This window comes from Sapajus apella, unplaced genomic scaffold, assembly GCF_009761245.1.
Source record: "Sapajus apella isolate SASKATOON/1434 unplaced genomic scaffold, GSC_monkey_1.0 scaffold244, whole genome shotgun sequence".
Lineage (NCBI taxonomy): Eukaryota > Metazoa > Chordata > Mammalia > Primates > Cebidae > Sapajus > Sapajus apella.
In genome coordinates, this window is record NW_022437184.1 from 332,234 (window position 1) to 349,651 (window position 17,418).

At 41.7% G+C, this 17,418-nt stretch overlaps 1 protein-coding gene across 6 annotated transcripts; it reads left to right on the forward strand.

Annotated features, from left to right (window-relative positions):
* Positions 1–5,517: 5,517 nt before the first annotated feature.
* LOC116545050 (translin-like) lies at positions 5,518–14,066 on the forward strand. 6 transcript variants are annotated; one of them, XR_004266166.1, is made up of 5 exons: positions 5,518–5,689; positions 6,967–7,060; positions 10,976–11,091; positions 12,350–12,429; positions 13,615–14,066. XR_004266166.1 is itself a non-coding variant. In XM_032271649.1 (4 exons), exons 1-4 carry the CDS (start codon positions 7,135–7,137, stop codon positions 13,415–13,417), a joined length of 258 nt encoding a protein of 85 aa, XP_032127540.1. In that variant the 5' UTR covers positions 7,103–7,134; the 3' UTR covers positions 13,418–14,066. The 6 variants fall into 6 exon arrangements, 2 of the variants coding, with proteins under 2 accessions (XP_032127540.1, XP_032127539.1); XR_004266167.1 differs by lacking the exon at positions 6,967–7,060 and having other exon boundaries at positions 5,522–5,689; positions 13,615–14,065; XM_032271649.1 differs by lacking the exons at positions 5,518–5,689; positions 6,967–7,060 and adding an exon at positions 7,103–7,172 and having other exon boundaries at positions 13,394–14,066.
* Positions 14,067–17,418: the final 3,352 nt, after the last annotated feature.

The window sequence follows — 17,418 nt, forward strand, 5'->3', positions numbered from 1 at the left end:
ACCAAGAACACAGAGTAATCCTAAATGTGCATGCAGCAAGAAACAAGAGTTACAAATTTGTGAAACAAAAACTCGTAGAACTGCGAGGGGAAATAAGGAAATCCATAATTATAGTTAGAGATCCTTCTATTAACAATTGATAGAATAAGGCCAGATGCAGTAGCTCATGCCTATAATCCCACCACTTTGGGAGGCCAAGGCAGGAGAATTGCTTGAGCCTAGGAGTTCAGGACAAGACTGGTAACACAGTGAGAACCCATCTCTACAAAAAACAAACAAACAAAAAAAATTAGCTAGGCAGGATGACACACACCCATAGTCCCAGCTACTTGGGAGGCTGAGGTGGGAAGATTGCTTGAGCCCAGTGGGTTAAGGCTGCAATGAGCTGTGATCATGTCTTTGCACTCCAGCCTGGGTGACAGAGCAAGACGTTGTCTCTTAAAAAACTAAAACCAAAACAAAGGCCAGGCTCAATGGCTTATGCCTATAATCCCAGCACTTTAGGAGGCCTAGGCAGGAGGATCCCTTGAGGACAAGAGTTCAAGACCAGCCTCAGCAACATGACCAGACCTCATGTCTATAAATTTTTTTTTTAAATTATCAAATCGTGGTGGTGCACACCTGTAGTCCCAGCTACTCTAGAGGTAGAGGCAGGGGGATCACTTGAGCTCAGGAGTTCAAGGCTGCAGTCAGCTCTGATCATACCACTGTACTTCAGCTTGGGTGACAAAGCAAGACCCTTTCTCTAAAAACAAACAAGCAAACAAAAACAAAACCCTATAGTTAACATCATAGTTAAGGGTGAGACACTGGACACCTTACCTCTAAGGTTAGGAAGAAGGCAAGGACGTCCCCTCTTTCTATTCCTATCCAATGTCTTACCGGAAGTCCTATACAATGCATTAAGACAGGAAAAGGAAATAGGAAGTATACAGATTGGGAAAGAAGAAATAAAACTATTTGTTCACAGGTGGAATGATTGATTCTATAAAAAATTCTTTAAAAATTAATAGAACAACTAGAAAAATGAGCAGGGCATAGAAGAACTTAACAACACCATCAGCTAAAATTCCCTAATTGACACTGCACCAACAGCAGATCCTTTCAGATGCCCATGGAATAAATACTAAAAGAGACCCTATTGTAGACTATTTAAGGCAATCTTAACACATTTAAGAGAATTGAATCATAGCTTGTTCTCTGAGTATAATAGAGTCAAACTAGAAATCAATAACACAATAACAGAAAAATCTCCAAACACTTGAAAATTAAACCATATACTTCCAGATAATCTATTAGAGAGGAAGTCACAAGAGAAATTTAAAAAACAATTGAACTAAATAAAAATAAAAATACAACATACCAAAAATTTGTGGTACACAGCTAACAGCAGTGCCCAGAGGGCAAGTGACAATACTAAAATGCATCCATTAGAAAAGTGTGAGACTTAATAATCTAAGTTCCGCCTCAAGAACCTAGATGAGCTAAATAAAACCAAAACAAGCAGAAAAAAGAAAATAAAGAGCAGAAATTGATGAAATGGAAACAGAATAGAGGCCGAGTGTGGTGGCTCGCACCTGTAATCCCAGCACTTTGGGAGGCCAAGGAGGGTGTGTCACCTGAGGTCAGGAGCTGAAGACCAGCCTGGGTAATATGGTGAAACCCCATCTTTACTAAAAATACAAAAATCAGCTGGCGCAGCGTTGCGTGCCTATGATCCCAGCCACTCAGGAGGCTGAGGCAGCAGAATCCCTCGAACCCAGGAGGTGGAGGTTGCAGTGAACCGAGATCACATCACTGCACTCCCAGCCTGGGCAATGGAGAGAGACTCCACGTCAAAAAAAAAAAAAAAAAAAAGAAAGAAAGAAAGAAAAGAAAAGAAAATTAAACAGAGAACTGGTTAAGAGATCAATAAAATGGATAAACTTCCAGCAAGATTAACTGACAAAGAAAAACAAAGGAAATGAATAAATTTTTCCTATCAGGAATGAAATATAGGGCAGCACTATAGAGCCTGAAGACAATGAAAGAATATAAGGAAATACTATACACAACTCTATTCAAGTCCATTTGACTTAGACCTAGGTGAACCAACTCTTTTAAAAAACACAAGTTACCATGATTCACACAATATTAAATAGATACTTTGTAGTCTGGGCAACATAGCCAGACCCCATCTCTACCAAAAGCCCAAAAACTCGCCAGGTGTGCTGGCATGTGCCTATAGTCCCAGCTACTGGGGAGGCTGAGGCAGAAGAATCACCTGCTGACAGAGTAAGACCCTATCTCTCTCTTTTTTTTTTTTCTGAAACGGAGTCTCACTCTGTCACCATCCTGGAAGGCAGTGGCACAATCTGAGCTCACTGTAACTTCCGCCGCCTGCGTTCAAGTGATTCTCCTGAATCAGCCTCCTGAGTAGCTGGGACTACAGGCGTGCGCCACCACGCCCAGCTAATTTTTGTATTTTTAGTAGAGGCGGGGTTTTGCCCTGTTGGTCAGGATGGTCTCCGTTTCTTGACCTCGTGATCTGCCTGCCTTGGCCTCCCACAGTGCTGAGGTTTCAGGCTTGAGCCATCGCGTTGGCCCGAGACCCCACCTCTTAAAGAAAAGGATACTTTGAGTAGCACTATGACGATTAGGAAACTGAATTTGCAATAAAATTTCCCCAAAGAAATCTCCAAAGAAGCTTTCATTGGAGAAGGTTTCACTGGAGAATTCTACCAACTATTTAAGGAATAAACAACAATTCTGCATACTCTCTTCCAGATAACGGAACAGAAGGGAACACTTTCCAGTTCTTTATGAAGCTAGTATTGAGGAGGAAAAGCTTTCTCTTTATTATATTTTGTTCAGTTTATGGGGCCTCCAAAAAATTATTTTTTTTTTTGAGGCGGGATCTCACTCTGTCACTCAGGCTTGAGTGCAGTGGCACGATCACAGCTCACTGCATCCGTGGCTTCCTGAGCTCAAGCGGTCCTCCCACCTCAGCCTCCGAAGTAGCTGGGACCACAGACATGTGCTATTATGTTCAGCCAATTTTCAAACAATGTTTTGTAGAGATGAGAGTCTAGGCTGCCCAGGCTGGTCTCGAACTCTTGGGCTCAAGTGATCCTCCTGCCTTAGCCTCTCAAAGTGGTGGGATTACAGGTGTGAGCCGCCATGCCCAGCCAAGGCCTGTAAATTAAACTGACAAAAGACAAAACAGAAAATCAGCATAAGTGTATAAGAACTCAACAACACCGTCAACTAATAGGGTCTAGTCGACCGGGCGTGGTGGCTCAAGCCTGTAATCCCAGCACTTTGGGAGGCCGAGGCGGGTGGATCACGAGGTCAAGAGAGCGAGACCATCCTGGTCAACATGGTGAAACCCCGTCTCTACTAAAAATACAAAACATTAGCTGGGCATGGTGGTGCGTGCCTGTAATCCCAGCTACTCAGGAGGTTGAGGCAGGAGAATTGCCTGAACCCAGGAGGCGGAGATTGCGGTGAGTCGAGAACGCGCCATTGCCCTCCAGCCTGGGTAACAAGAGCGAAACTCCGTCTCAAAAAAAAAAAAAAATAAATATATTTATAAAAGGGGCGGGGGACCCCCCGCCCGCGTTGTGGCGACCTTATCCCCTCATTAAAAAAAAAAAAAAAAAACTCGGTCTCAAAAAAAAAAAAAATAGGGTCTAGTTAAACTTTTTATAGGACACTCCCCAAAAAGGCTTATTTGCATGTATGCTGGAGCTAGCAAAAGAACTTGCGAGCCTGCTAAATGGTTACAATTGGAGGTTTCTGTCTGGGCGCAGTGATTTATACTTGTAATCCCAGTATTTTGAAAGGCCGATGCGGGAGAACTGCCTGAGCTCAGAAGTTCAAGACAGCCTAAGCAACATAGTGAGACTTTGTCTCTACCAAAAAGAAAAAGAAAAAAAACACAAAAAACAAATCAGTTAGTGGCTTATGTGCCTAACTCAGTAGGTAAAAAAGGCAGAGGGGACAAATGTCTGCATGAGAACATGAGGATTCTTTAGGACAGACAAACGGCTTTTGGGACAACAGGAGATAAGAAAGGTTTTGATAATTTTTTTTTTTCTTTGACTCTGAGTCTTGCTCTGTCCTCCAGGCTGGCGTGCAGTGGCATGGATCTCGGCTCACTGCAAGCTCCGTCTCCTGGGTTCAAGGGATTCCCCTGCCTCAGCCTCCAGTACCTGGGACTACCGGCAGGCGCCACCACGCCTGGCTAATCTTTTTGTATTTCAGTAGAGCGGGGATTTCACTGTGTTGGCCAGGATGGTTTCGATCTCCTGACCTCGTGAACCGCCCGCCTTGGCCTCAAAAATGCTGGGATTACAGGTGTGAGCCACTGCGCCCAGCTGTGGTTTTGGTAATTTTTTAAAAATGTAGGTGCAGGGGAGCCTGCGCCCGCGTCGTGCCGACTTGATCTCCTCATTAAAAAAAAAAAAAAAAAAAAGCAGGTGCCATTGGTCTTACCCTTTTCTTCATGGCCATGAAATTCTTCTCATGTAATGAGAATTAAATATGATCCTTCATGTAAAGAATTTAAAATAACGTCAGGCACAAACCAAGCAATAAATTATCATTTAATTGATAAGAATCATTCCAATTGCATGAATTCTTATCAACTAAATTATAAGATCACACACACACACACACACACACACACACACACTCATTGTTTTTTTATGTCCGGAATAACTGTTCAAGAACATACACACACACAGCATTTCTGTATGGAAATCTTCAAGAACAAGGGAGAAACCGTTATGGTGCATGGAAGGGGAATTAGGACAAGATGTGAGTGGAAAGAGAAACATCCCATCACACATGCTTCAAGAATCCGTTTAATTTAAAAATAGGTAATACAAGCATACAGAGAAGACATTAAAAGATTTACACAGAAAATTTTCGTTCCCAATCCATTCCCTACTCACAGTCCTATATATGTTACTTTTATTTTCCTTTGTTTGGAAATATAAATGCACTGCCCCTACTTTCTCGCGAACACTGCCATCTCTCTACATTTTTCTGCACTTGTTTTTTTGTGCATACGCTTTCGTTGTGAAATATTTGCCCCCATCTGCTATTGTATCTGAAATAAATATGTACATATAAGCTAAACAGCTTCCCTTGGTCGCACCACCTCCAAGCCCGTCCCCGCCCTCCCTCAGGCCCAGGTCCTCCGAGGGCCCCCTTCGCAGGCTGTTTCTGAGGATGCCTGTCCCAAGGCCTCAGACTGAAGCCCCGCCCACTCTCCCACTCCTCTGCCTTCTGGATGCCCGCCTGCACCCAGAAGGTCGGCGGGCTCCTCAGGCAGTGCGGCGGGCAGCCAGTCTTCCCGCGCGCCGCGGGCCTCGGAGGACCCCGGCAACTGCCCGTGGTGTAAGACCGGGGGTACGCGGCAACGCCTGCGACTGAGGCGGGTGTTACGGTTGATTCCGCGGGTTGTCTCTGGAGTCCACTTCCCTGGCCGCCCTTGCCAACACTGGCAGATTGTTGTGCAGCCAGCGCCATGTCCGTGAACGAGATCTTCGTGGGGCTGCAGGGCCTTTTGGCTGCCGAGCAGGACATCCGAGAGGCGAGGCCCCTCCCTTCCCCATTCCCTTTCCCTCTCCGTGCCTAGCTGGGCCACATCGCCCGGCCCTCCTCCGTCGCTGAGTCTGGGGCGGTGGGGACGCCTCCGAGGGTCGGTTGCTTCCCCTCTAGCTTTAGGTTAGGGCACTACCCGCCCCTTATCCTACCGCTCTGTCCTGATTCTCCGTGTTCGGGTCTCAGCTTCTCAGCATCACCTGCCTCGTTTGGGTCAGTTTTCCTTGTTTTCAGCACTTCCTTATATATGGAAGGCTCGAATAGCACATGTTCTTCAGCGAATACGCGTTTCGTGTATTTGTTGTTGATGTCTTAAAAGCACCTGTAATCTCCTATTTCAAACTCTCCTGTGGTTTCCTATCCCACATAGCATTAAAAAATCAAACTGTACTGTGGCCCACATGGTCTCTCTTCAATCTCATTTTACGCCATCTCTATGTATGATGTCACTTTAGCTCTTTACTTCTCTTGCCCCAGTTAGCTTCCTGCCTGTTTGCCTTTACTGGAATTTGCGTCGTTCCCGTTCTTTCCCTGGTTATCTCATATTATCTCCTTGACCTCACAACCTAAACGGTCTATTTCCTGTTATGTTTTCTAATAGCACATTAAATTTGAAAAAAAAAAATGCGTGTAATGTTGATTATTTTAAAAATACCTTCTCTCTCGTTATATGTTAAACCACCAGAGGGAAGGGATTGTATGCTTGGTTCGCCAAGTATTTACACAGTGCCTGGCTCATAAGTGTGCTAAGTGAACATTTTAAAAATGAAGGCTGGGTGCAGTGCCTCATACCTGTAATCCCAGCACTTTGGGAGGCCGAAGCTGGCAGATCACCTGAGGTCAGGAGTCCGACCAGCCTGGGACAACATGGTAAAACCCTATGTCTACTAAAAATACAAAAGAAAATTAACTGGGCGTGGTGGCGCACACATGTAATCCCAGCTACTACGGAAGCTGAGGCAGGACAATCGCTTGAACCCGGGAGGCGAAGGTTGTGGTTATCTTAGATCGAGCCACTGCACTCCAGTCTGGGCAACAGAGCAAGACTCTGTCTCAAAAAAAAAAAGAAAAAAGAAATACCCAACTCTTGTATTGCATTTAACTCTTCATTTTACAAATTATGTTGACACACATCATCCATTTGATAATGTTCCAATTGGATACTTGGGGTGAATGCATGGCTGTTATCCTTTAAAGGCTACCTCAGGAATCTAAGGCTTTTTAGTGACTTTTTGAAGTGTTACAGAGGAAATAAATGGAAAAGTCAGGATTCCAACTTGGTTATGGTAGATCACATATACTATCTAATGTGTTTGATGTGAGTGTATGACAGTAATTGTGTTGAGTATCTGATTTTTTTTTACTTCTCTCTAGGAAATCTGAAAAGTTGTACAGAGTTTAGAACAAACAGCTTGAGAGATTTTGACTTTACTGCAAGGTGTCCCTCAGGGTGCTGGGTTTCAGGACAGTAAATTCTTTGTTTTGTATCCAAGTATCTCTTATGTAGAGAGTTTCTATCTAGACGACATTTTATAATGAAAAATGTCCATCATACTTTATGGTGAATACAAATTGAAGAAGTAGGTGATTTGGTAATTTTGATTTTTCCACTTCCACATAGTATGATTTAAATAGAGATATTTTCTCTATTGTGAGAGCATTCTACTGATGATAATTACAATTGCTTAACCCATTTCCTGTTTAGAAAAAAAAGTGCAGCTTTCTGCCAGCACAGTCTTCTCAGGGTAAGCATAAAAAGGGTTTGTAACTCCTTTGTGTTATCTAGTGACTTTTATTTGGTCCGTGTGTGTGTGTGTGTGTTTGTGTGTGTGTGTATGTGTGTGTATCCAGCCTTTCAGTGATTGAATACCTTTTTTTCCCCAACTTCCTGTTGATTTGCATTAAATACCTTTTAATATGAGATTAACAGCATAAAGTGTTCTCAAATCAATGTCTTTACAGTCAACCTTGTCAATGGAAGTCAAATATGTCAAGTTTAGACATGGAACCTTCATTGTAAGGCATAGCCAGCACAGCTAAAAGAGCTGAAGTATATTTTCAGATACAAGAATGATATAATAATGCATTGACACATGCCAGAGGCAAGTCATTTTTCTAAATGATATAGAGTTGGTCATCTTGATTGTGAATAGTTGATAAAGGCTTTATTCTGTCACATACGGGAAGGAGCAATCCAATGTTAAGCATTCTCTCAGGAGTGAACAGGAATAGTGGCTGGTGCACAGCCCCTGAAGGATGACGTTATTTATGACAACTTAGCCAATTACCAATGTGTCTCCTAATATATTCCCTTTTAGCAAGTTGTTTATTTTTCAGTATAGCTTATTAGTAGGGAAACTAGGGATGATATTTTGAGAGCCAGGTTGAAAAGCAGAGATGTGTACATTTGTTGTAAGGTTAAAAAAAAGTTGATCCATTTCCAGATATATTACTTAGATGATTAAGCGAGAACTGTATTTGAAATTTGGTAAGTTTTTCATGATTACATTTGGTTATCTTTTGTGATTAGCTCCAAAGAGGTGTTTGAAAGCTCAGGAACATTTTGGTACAGTAAAAACACATCTAACGTCTTTGAAGACCAAGTTTCCTGCTGAACAGTATTACAGGTTTGTAACAAAAATAGCATTTCATAACGTTAAGTAAAGAAAAGGAGAAAAATTATATGTACCAAATGATTGCTTACAACTAGGTAAACATTCTAATGTGTAGGAGTAACAAAAAGAGAAGAACCAAACTAATAATGGTCATGACAAAAATTCGGGATTTTTTTTTTTTCTTTTCACTTTCTAAATCTTCTTAAGGAACATTCATTACTTTTCCAGGGAAAAAGCAATGCAAAAATGTGGTATGAAGGTCAAAAGAATATCTTTTTGCTGTATTTAAGTATCTTATGAAATTGGATGAACTATAGTTAGTGAGGTAATGAGATTAGGTGACGGTATATATAAATAGCGTCAAGTTTTCATTTGAAGCTTGAATTTCACTGCCAAGTGACATATAGAGTTAATATTTTATGCCACATCTTCTTGTTGAATCTACAGCACTGTTAATTTTAAGATACACCCTTATTTTATGTAGGGAAGGAAAATGTTGCCAGTCATAATCGTGAAACATGAGCCAGGCAAGGTGGCTCACACTTGTAATCCCAGCACTTTGGGAGGCCAAGCGAGGGGCAGAACCTGAGGTCACGAATTGGAGACCAGCCAGGTCAGCATGGTGAAACCCTATCTCTACTAAAAATACAAAAATTATCTGGGTGTGGTGGCTCACGCCTGTAATCCCAGCCACTTGGGAGGCTAAGGTAGGAAAATCGCTCAAACCTGGGAGGCGGAGGTTGCAGTGAGCTGAGGTTGCGTCATTGCACTCCAGCCTGGACAACAGAGTGAGACTCTATCTCAGAAAAAAAAAAAAAACTGTGAAAGATAGATTGTGAAATGTATCCTGGTTTCATAGCTGTTAAACTGTGAAAAAACTGCATCTGACTGAAGAATTTCTACTTATTTTAATTTTCTTACAGAAAAAGACATTATTTTAAGACATATGTATCAACAGTAAATAGGATGAGTATTTTCAGGGGTGGATAGTATAACCTCACGAGAATACTCTTTTTTTTTTTTTTTTTTTTTGAGACGGAATTTCTCTCCTGTTACCCAGGCTGGAGTGCAATGGCATGATCTCGGCTCACCGCAACCTCCGCCTCCTGAGTTCAGGCAATTCTCCTGCCCCAGCCTCATGAGTAGCTGGGATTACAGGCGTGAGCCTCCATGCCCGGCGAGAATACTCTTTCAGGCACAGGTTGACAAACCACTGGTGGCTGCTGCCTCTGGGAGCTAAGAATTACGTTTATTTTTTCAAGAGTTGTTAAAAGAAAACTCCCAGATAAGAAGATGTAACACTGAAAGTGGCCCACAAAGCCTAAAATATTTACTACTTGGCCCTTTACAGAAAAAATTTGTCGATCCTTGTTGTATGGCAGGGGTTCCTAGCTCCCAGGCTGTGGACTGGTACTGGTCTGTGGCCTGTTAGGAACTGGGGTGCACAGAAGGAGGTCAGCGGTGGGTGACGGAGAGAAGCTTCATCTGTATTTACAGCTGCTCCTCATCACCCCCTATTACTGCCAGAGCTCCACCTCCTGTCAGATTGGTGGCAGCATTTGATTCTCATAGTGAGAACCTTAATGCTGACTGCATGCGAGAGGTCTAGGTTGCATGCTCCTTATGAGAATCTAATGCCTGATGATATGAAGTGGAACAATTTCATCCTGAAACCGTCTCCCCCACCTTCTGTGGGAAAGTTGTCTTCGGTGAAACCAGTCCCTGGTGCTGAAAGGGTCAGGGACAGCTGTTGTCCTAACTGAAGCACAGAGAAAGGTAGGACAGTAGAACTAGCGGGGTCTTTAGAGACCATCTCTGGAGGACACACACAGGCTGCCTCCTGGCTAGATTTGGCCTTGAGAAGCGTTTATGTGACCTGCATTGTGTTGAGACTTTTTTTGAACGTATATTCCCACATTTGAAAATCAGGAGGCACAGTGTAACTATCCACAGGTTGTAAAATGTCCTTTTCTTTTTTCAGGCTTCTAGCTCAGTATTCCATCACTTTAAGTCCGTTTATTTAGTGATTGCAAATGGCAATTTTGTGAATCAGAATTTTCTTGGTATCCTGCACTCAAATCAAAATGTAGGAATAAGTCGACTACAGTTGTCTTCAATTGTCAGTTGCGAATTTTTATTTTTCTCAGAGCAGTATCATTGTTCTTACTGATTAAACTTAGCACGATTGCTCCTGTCATCTGTAATCTTCAGTTGTAATTTTTCTTTCTTTTTTTTTTTTTTTTTTCAGGCGGAGTTTCACTCTGTCGCCCAGGCAGGAGTGCAGTGGTGTGATCTTGGGTTACTTCAACCTCTGCCTCCCAGGTTCAAGCGATTCCCCCACCTCAGCCTCCTGAGTAGCTGGGGCTATAGGTGTGTGCCACCACGCCTGGCTAACTTTGTTATTTTTGTAGAGATGGCGTCTTGCCATGTTGGCCAGGCTGGTCTTGAACTCCAGACGTTGGGTGATCCACCTGCCTCGGCCTCCCAAAGTGCTGGGATTACAGGCATGAACCACCGCACCTGGTGTAAATTTTCATATTCATCAAAATTAGACCATATTGCTCACTGATTAAACTTAAATAATTGTTACAAATTTGAACTTGTAAAATTTATAGTAAATGTCATATTGCTCTTCATATATGGCGGGTTTGCATAAGATTTTATTTGAAAAATGATCTTATTTCTGCACTGTTTGAACATGACTGTATAAAGCCCATCTCTCCGAAGGTCTGTAGCCTTGGAGGTTGAGTGTGCGTATTTTCCTGCAGATTTCATGAGCACTGGAGGTTTGTGTTGCGGCGCTTGGTCTTCTTGGCAGCATTTGTTGTGTATTTGGAAACAGAAACGCTAGTGACTCAAGAAGCGGTTACAGAAATTCTTGGCAGTAAGTGTCTTCATTAGTGGGATCTGTGGAATCAGGCATGGTTGCTTAGTTTTTGGTGGAAAGGGTGGCTGTACTTTGTTTATTAAAACAGGTAAGAACTAACTAAAAACCACTTACAGTGGTAGCTTGTTATCTGAGGATGACTGGATCCAGAACTATCCCAATACCAAAATCTGAGGGTGTTCAACACCTTTTATAAAATGGTGTAGTATTTGCATATAACCTATGCACATCCTCCCACATATTTTAAATCATCTCTAATTACTTAAAATGTCTAATACAGTATAAGTGCTGTGTAAATAGTTGTTATACCATATTGATTTTAAAAATCTGTATTTTGAATTGTTGTATTGTCATTTTAATTTATTTTTCCCAAGTATTTTCAATCCGCAGTTGGTCAGCAGAGGGCCAGCTGTACTTGGAAACACAAAAGCTAAAAATAATAGTGGTAACTCATTTGCACTTGCTTCTTTCAGTTTTTATAATTGGATTTTTAAAAGTTCCAAGCCTACAGAAAAATGGAAAGAATAGTACGATGAATACCTGTTTACACGCCACATAGATTTGCCACTTGTTAACATTTTGCTACATCTGCTTAATCTTCTTTTGTGTCTTTGCCAACCATTTGAAAGTTAGTTTCAAATATGCTAAGTCCTTTCTTAAATGCTTTATCACGCACTTTCTTTTTTTTTTTTTTTTTGTTTGCGGACGGGGTTTTGCTCTCGTTACCCAGGCTTGAGTACAATGGCGCGATCTCTGCTCATCGCAGCCTCTGCCTCCTGGGTTCAGGCAATTCTCCTGCCTCAACCTCCTGAGTAGCTGGGATTACAGGCACGCACCACCATGCCCAACTGATTTTTTGTATTTTTAGTAGAGACGGGGTTTCACCATGTTGACCAGGATGGTCTCGATCTCTTGACCTTGTGATCCACCCGCCTCGGCCTCCCAAAGTGCTGGGATTACAGGCGTGAGCCACCGTGCCCGGCCATCATGCACTTTCTAACAAGAGGTATATTCTCTGACACCAATTGACAGCATTTTGATAATACTACTTTTTGAGGAAAGACTGAATTAAATTTTGCTTAAGAGCTCAAAAAATTCACAGTGCGGTTTAGTTGCTGAGGGTGTGAATATATTAAAAAGCCAGTTTTTAAAAGATTCATCCTTCACTTAATTTGGGAGAAATTATGTGTATATTTTTATGTTCTGAGGCTTAAATTGCATTCACAGCGTGAGTTTATTTTCATGTGTTCTTTAGTTGAGCCAGATCGGGAGAAAGGATTTCATCTGGATGTAGAAGATTATCTCTCAGGAGCTCTAATTCTTGCCAGTGAACTGGTAAGCTCAGTAATTTGCTAGTCGCTCTTTTGGTTTTTTGCTTCACTGTCAGTTTTTAAAATGGGTACCAAAATTCAGGAAGTCTTAAATCTTTTCTAAGCCATCTCTCAGTCACCAGTTAGTCATTGACTGGCACTGTATGTGTTACAGTTTACTAGGCATCAGAGCAAAGCCAGATCAAATGAGGAGCGCATAGTTACTGAGTTACGAATTTTTTTTATTTTTTGAGGCAGAGTTTTGCTCTTGTCACCCAGGCTAGAGTGCAGTGGTGCAATGTTGGCTCACCACAACATCTGCCATCCAGGTTCAAGTGATTCTCCTGCTTCAGCCTCCTGAGTGGCTGGTATTACAGGCATGTGCCACCAAGCTCGGCTAATTTTTTGTTTTTAGTAGAGATGGGGTGTCTGCAGGTTGGTGAGGCTGATCTGGAACTCCCAACTTCAGGTGATCCACCCATCTTGGCCTCCCAAAGTGCTGAGATTACAAGCGTGAGCCACTGTGCCTGGCCTAAGTTATGAATTTTTTTTTTTTTTTTTTTGTATTTTTAGTAGATCTGGGGTTTCACTGTGTTGGCCAGGCTGGTCTCTTAACTCTTGACTTTGGGTAATCCACCCACCTCGGCCTCCCAAAGTTCTGGGATTACAGGCTTGAGCCACTCTGCCTGGCCAGTGAATTTTTAAAAGATGATAATACCTTTTCTTTTTAGGGTAGTGGCAAAACATCTATTCTTGGTGACTGTGTTAATTCATGTAATTGTTTTGAAGACTTATATATCTATATAAGTTATTCTTATCCTTTATTTCGTTAATCACTATCTAGGGAAATTGCCCTTTAAAAGTCTAAAGAAGAAAAAAGCTGTCAGTAAAAATTGAGTGGTTGTGATAGAGACTGTATCAGTCTGCAGAGGTGAAAATATTTACCATCAGGCTTGTTAAGAAAAACGTTGCTTGTCCTTGCTTCACAGGAAAGCAGTCCAGGGCTGATCTGATGATTCCTTGATCTTTGGCCCGAGGTTCTTCCAGCCTCAGCTTCTTTCTTATGTTCCAGAACTGTTGCTTTATGCACATCTTCACTGTAGCCTGCAATAGGAGGAAATGGGAAAAGGGTATGCCCTCCTGCTTTGAGGAAATTTCTTTGAGGCTGTACACACAACTTCTATTTAATATTGTGGTGCCTTGCCTGCAGGGGAGGCAGAAATGGAGTCACTGGAGTGGGTATGTGTGCATTGAAAACCTGAGGAAGATGGGGAGAATGGATAATGGGGTTCATTTGCAGGCTGTACCACTTGTTTGACTTGTTGGAGACACCTGACCAGAAAACTTGAAGCACCTTGTTGGTATTAGTTGTTAAGTGTGAGGTGTCTTTAGGACCATACATGTTGGGGCCAGTTGCTGTGGCTTACACCAGTAATCCTGGCAATTTGGGAGGCCAAGGTGGGAGGATCACCCGAGGCCAAGAGTTTTATTCCAGACTGAGCAACAAAGCAAGCCTCCTTTCTATTTACATTAAAAAACAAAACAAAAAAACCTGTATATGTTGAGAATGCACTAAAGAGGTAGTGTAGGTAAGCCTGGAAAAGTGAAGAGGATTTTACAGAAAGGGGAATCGTTTTTTATTATTAAGCCAGTCAAATGTAGCAGTAGCGGTGGGGGGGGGGGGTCACTTGAACTCAGTAGGTGGGGGGGGGGGGGAGCGGGGATTGTGCCCCCGGCCTCCACGCCGGGGGGAGGGGGGAAACTCTGCAAAAAAAAAAAAAAAAAAAAAAAAGAAAGATGATAGGAACTCTGCAGCGTAGTGTGTCAAATGGAGAAAATAGGTGAATCATGTCTGCTCTTCACATGAATGTAGAATCTCCTTGGAAAAATAAAGTAGACAGAGAAAGTGATGGGTCCAATGTATAAGACATCACACATGATAGGGCAGATAAGAGTATCAGAAGGGAGGATCACTGCAGTTCTGTGAATTCTTCCTGAACTTCCCCTTCCCATCTCCTAATTTCCCATCCTACAAAATTGTTCATCATCCCTCTCTGAATTTCACTTCTTCCCCCCAGACACTTCTACTTTTTACACATATGAGGCTATGTTTGCTTAATACATTTGATATTAATAATAATAACATAGACTTCTACATTTTATATGTATATTACATATATAGGTTATGTTATTATTTGTATAATTAGCTTATATTTAAAGTGTGCTTCACCAATTAAAAGACTAATCGTATACTTGTCTAAGGCTGTTTTATTGTTTGTTTAATATATTAGTTTGTATTGAAAGTGTTTCATCCATTAGAATACTATAAATTCCTTAAAATGGAAATTAATGTTTTAAATCTTACAACCTTTGCACAGTGAACATCGTGTATTAAAAAGTATAATATGAATTAAATAGGAGGTCTTGAGGACTCAGTAAACTTAGGCAATCAGGGAGAGAGGTCATTTCAGGAATGAGGTAATGGTTTGACTAATATATAAAAGTGGGAGGGAGTGTGGGAACTAAGACATCTTCTACAGAGGTGTGTGTTAAATAGCATCTGGATAAGTTGAACAGAATCTACTTAAGGAGAGTCTCCTAAATGATAGCAAATTAAAGTTTATCAAATGCAGTTCTTTCAGTTAATCACAGTAGGATGAAGGGATTGAGATATCTCTTTTCTTCCATTTTATTTATTTCCCTGAATCTAAGGCACCATATGACCAGGACATGACTTTTTGTCTGATATGTGCCAAACCAAAAGGGAAAATAATGTATTTAGATTTAAATTGTTAACTGTACCATCAAACCACACTGGACCTTTTACAATCATTTCTATCAACTGCCCATTCCCTCAATCTGCAATGGAGGACAAAGAAGTCTCCAGTAGAGCAGGATCTCAATTATTTGTTAACATTTGATCCATGAGCCTGGATAGTCTCTTAGTCAGTTCAGGCTGCCATAACAAGTTACCATAGACTGGGTGGCTTAAACGACAGAAATGTATTTGTCACCGTTCTAGATGTTGGAAGTCCAAGATTTGGTTGCCAACAAGACCGGGTCCCCAGTGAGGGCGCCCTCCCTGGTTTGCAGATGGCTGGGTCCTTGCTGCTTACTCACATGGCAGAGAGCACAGAGAGAGAAGAAGCAACCTCTCTTGTTTCTCTGCTTATAAGGCACTAATTCAATCATAAATGCTCAACCCTCGTGATTTAATTACCCCCCAAAGTTCTGATTTTCAAATTGCATCACATTCATGATTATAGTTTCAACATAAATTTGATGCTGGGGTTGGGGGGATGGCAGTGCAAACATTCAGTCAATAGCAAGTGTCTTTCCCAGAAATGAGACATTGAGAATGAGAGAAAGTTACTCTGCCTGATGATGGGAATTGTAACATATAAGTTCAAGAATTATTACAGGGCCAGGTACAGTGGCTCATGGCTGTAATCCCAGCAGCTGAGGTGGGCAGATCATTTGAGGTCGAGAGTTTGAGACTAGCCTGGCCACAGGGGGAACCCAGCCTCCACTAAAAATGCAAAAATTAGTCAAGCATGGTAGTACACACCTGTAGTCCCAGCTACTCGGGAGGCTAGGTTATGAGAATTACTTGAACCCAGGGCCCAGAGGTTACGGTGAGCCAAGATTGCACCACTGCACTGTAGCCTGGGCAACAGAGCAAGACTCCATCTCAAAAAAAATAAGGAAAGAAAAGAAAAAGAATCATAGAATCATTATGCGTCAGGCTCTACCTCACAAACCAATGAATCAGGAAAACAGAAGGAGACAGAAGAGTGAAGCAGATTTGTAAATAAAGCAAAGAGGAGTCAATTCAAAGAAAATTGCCTGGTACCTAGTTCTTGCGTCAAGTTCATTGAGGCTAGGTAGGCTACATCCCTTCCTGTGGCTCTCTGAGATGATTCTGATTCTGTATCCTGTTGTAAGTTCTTTTTCTCTCTGTTTTTCTTTGCTAGCTCAGGTTGTATTGCATTATTTGTAACTAAATAGTCATGCACAAATTACAGAGATTATGTAGTGTGGTTTTCAGTTCAAACACAAATATCAAGAAACATGAGACCTAAGGTTTTTATACATGTAATTTTTTTTTTTTTGAGACGGAGTTTCACTCATGTTACCCAGGCTGGAGTGCAGTGGTGCAATCTCGGCTCACCGCAACCTCCGCCTCCTGGGTTCAGGCAATTCTCCTGCCTCAGCCTCCTGAGTAGCTGAGATTACAGGCACGCACCACCATGCCCAGCTAATGTTTTTTGTATTTTTAGTAGAGATGGGGTTTCACCATGTTGACCAGGATGGTCTCGATCTCTTGACCTCGTGATCCACCCGCCTCGGCCTCCCAAAGTGCTGGGATTACAGGCTTGAGCCACCACGCCCGGCTATACATGTAATTTTGATCCAATAGTATATACAATAATTCATTAGGCTCGGAAATGAGATATGCTATTACATAGTAGGCCATTACACAAGATTAAGTTGGGGGGTAAATACAGCATCATTTTTACAATTGCTTATTAGTTGCAGAATAATTTATAATAGATTATGGACTATTAATATTACATGACTTTTTTTCCTCCATATTTGCCTTGTTTTCTTAAAATTGGTAAGGCTATGTGAGTAAGTAGTTTCAGTTAATAGCATGCGCATGGACAGTAGACAGTGTTAGCTGAGTAAAGATTGATTATAAAAACAGAAACTCACACGGTAACACATTTAGAGGAAAAGTAAGAAGAAATAATGTCAGAAACTAAACCTGACCATTTGTGTGTGTGTGTGTGAGAGAGAGAGGTAGGTATAGGTATATGATATTTAATTATAGTGCTTTCAGAATTTGCTGATAGATTGTGTGGAGGACCCTATTAGGCACATAAGTTGATACATTGAGCAGTTTTTGATAATTAGGCGGGGGAATTCAAGCTAGAGATGTAAATTAAAGTTAACACAATATAGGCTATATTTATGTCCCTGAGACTGGAGGAGATCTTCCAAATATGTGAAG

What these genes read in the sequence shown, in the direction of transcription:
- LOC116545050 (XM_032271648.1), top strand. Translation starts at nt 7,135, where the DNA reads ATGTCCATCATACTTTATGGTGAATACAAATTGAAGAA. An exon ending in GGTTACAGAAATTCTTGGCA is followed by an intron (nt 11,092 to 12,349) that starts GTAAGTGTCTTC and finishes TGTGTTCTTTAG; the next exon opens with TTGAGCCAGATCGGGAGAAA. An exon ending in TAATTCTTGCCAGTGAACTG is followed by an intron (nt 12,430 to 13,614) that starts GTAAGCTCAGTA and finishes CCTTGCCTGCAG; the next exon opens with GGGAGGCAGAAATGGAGTCA.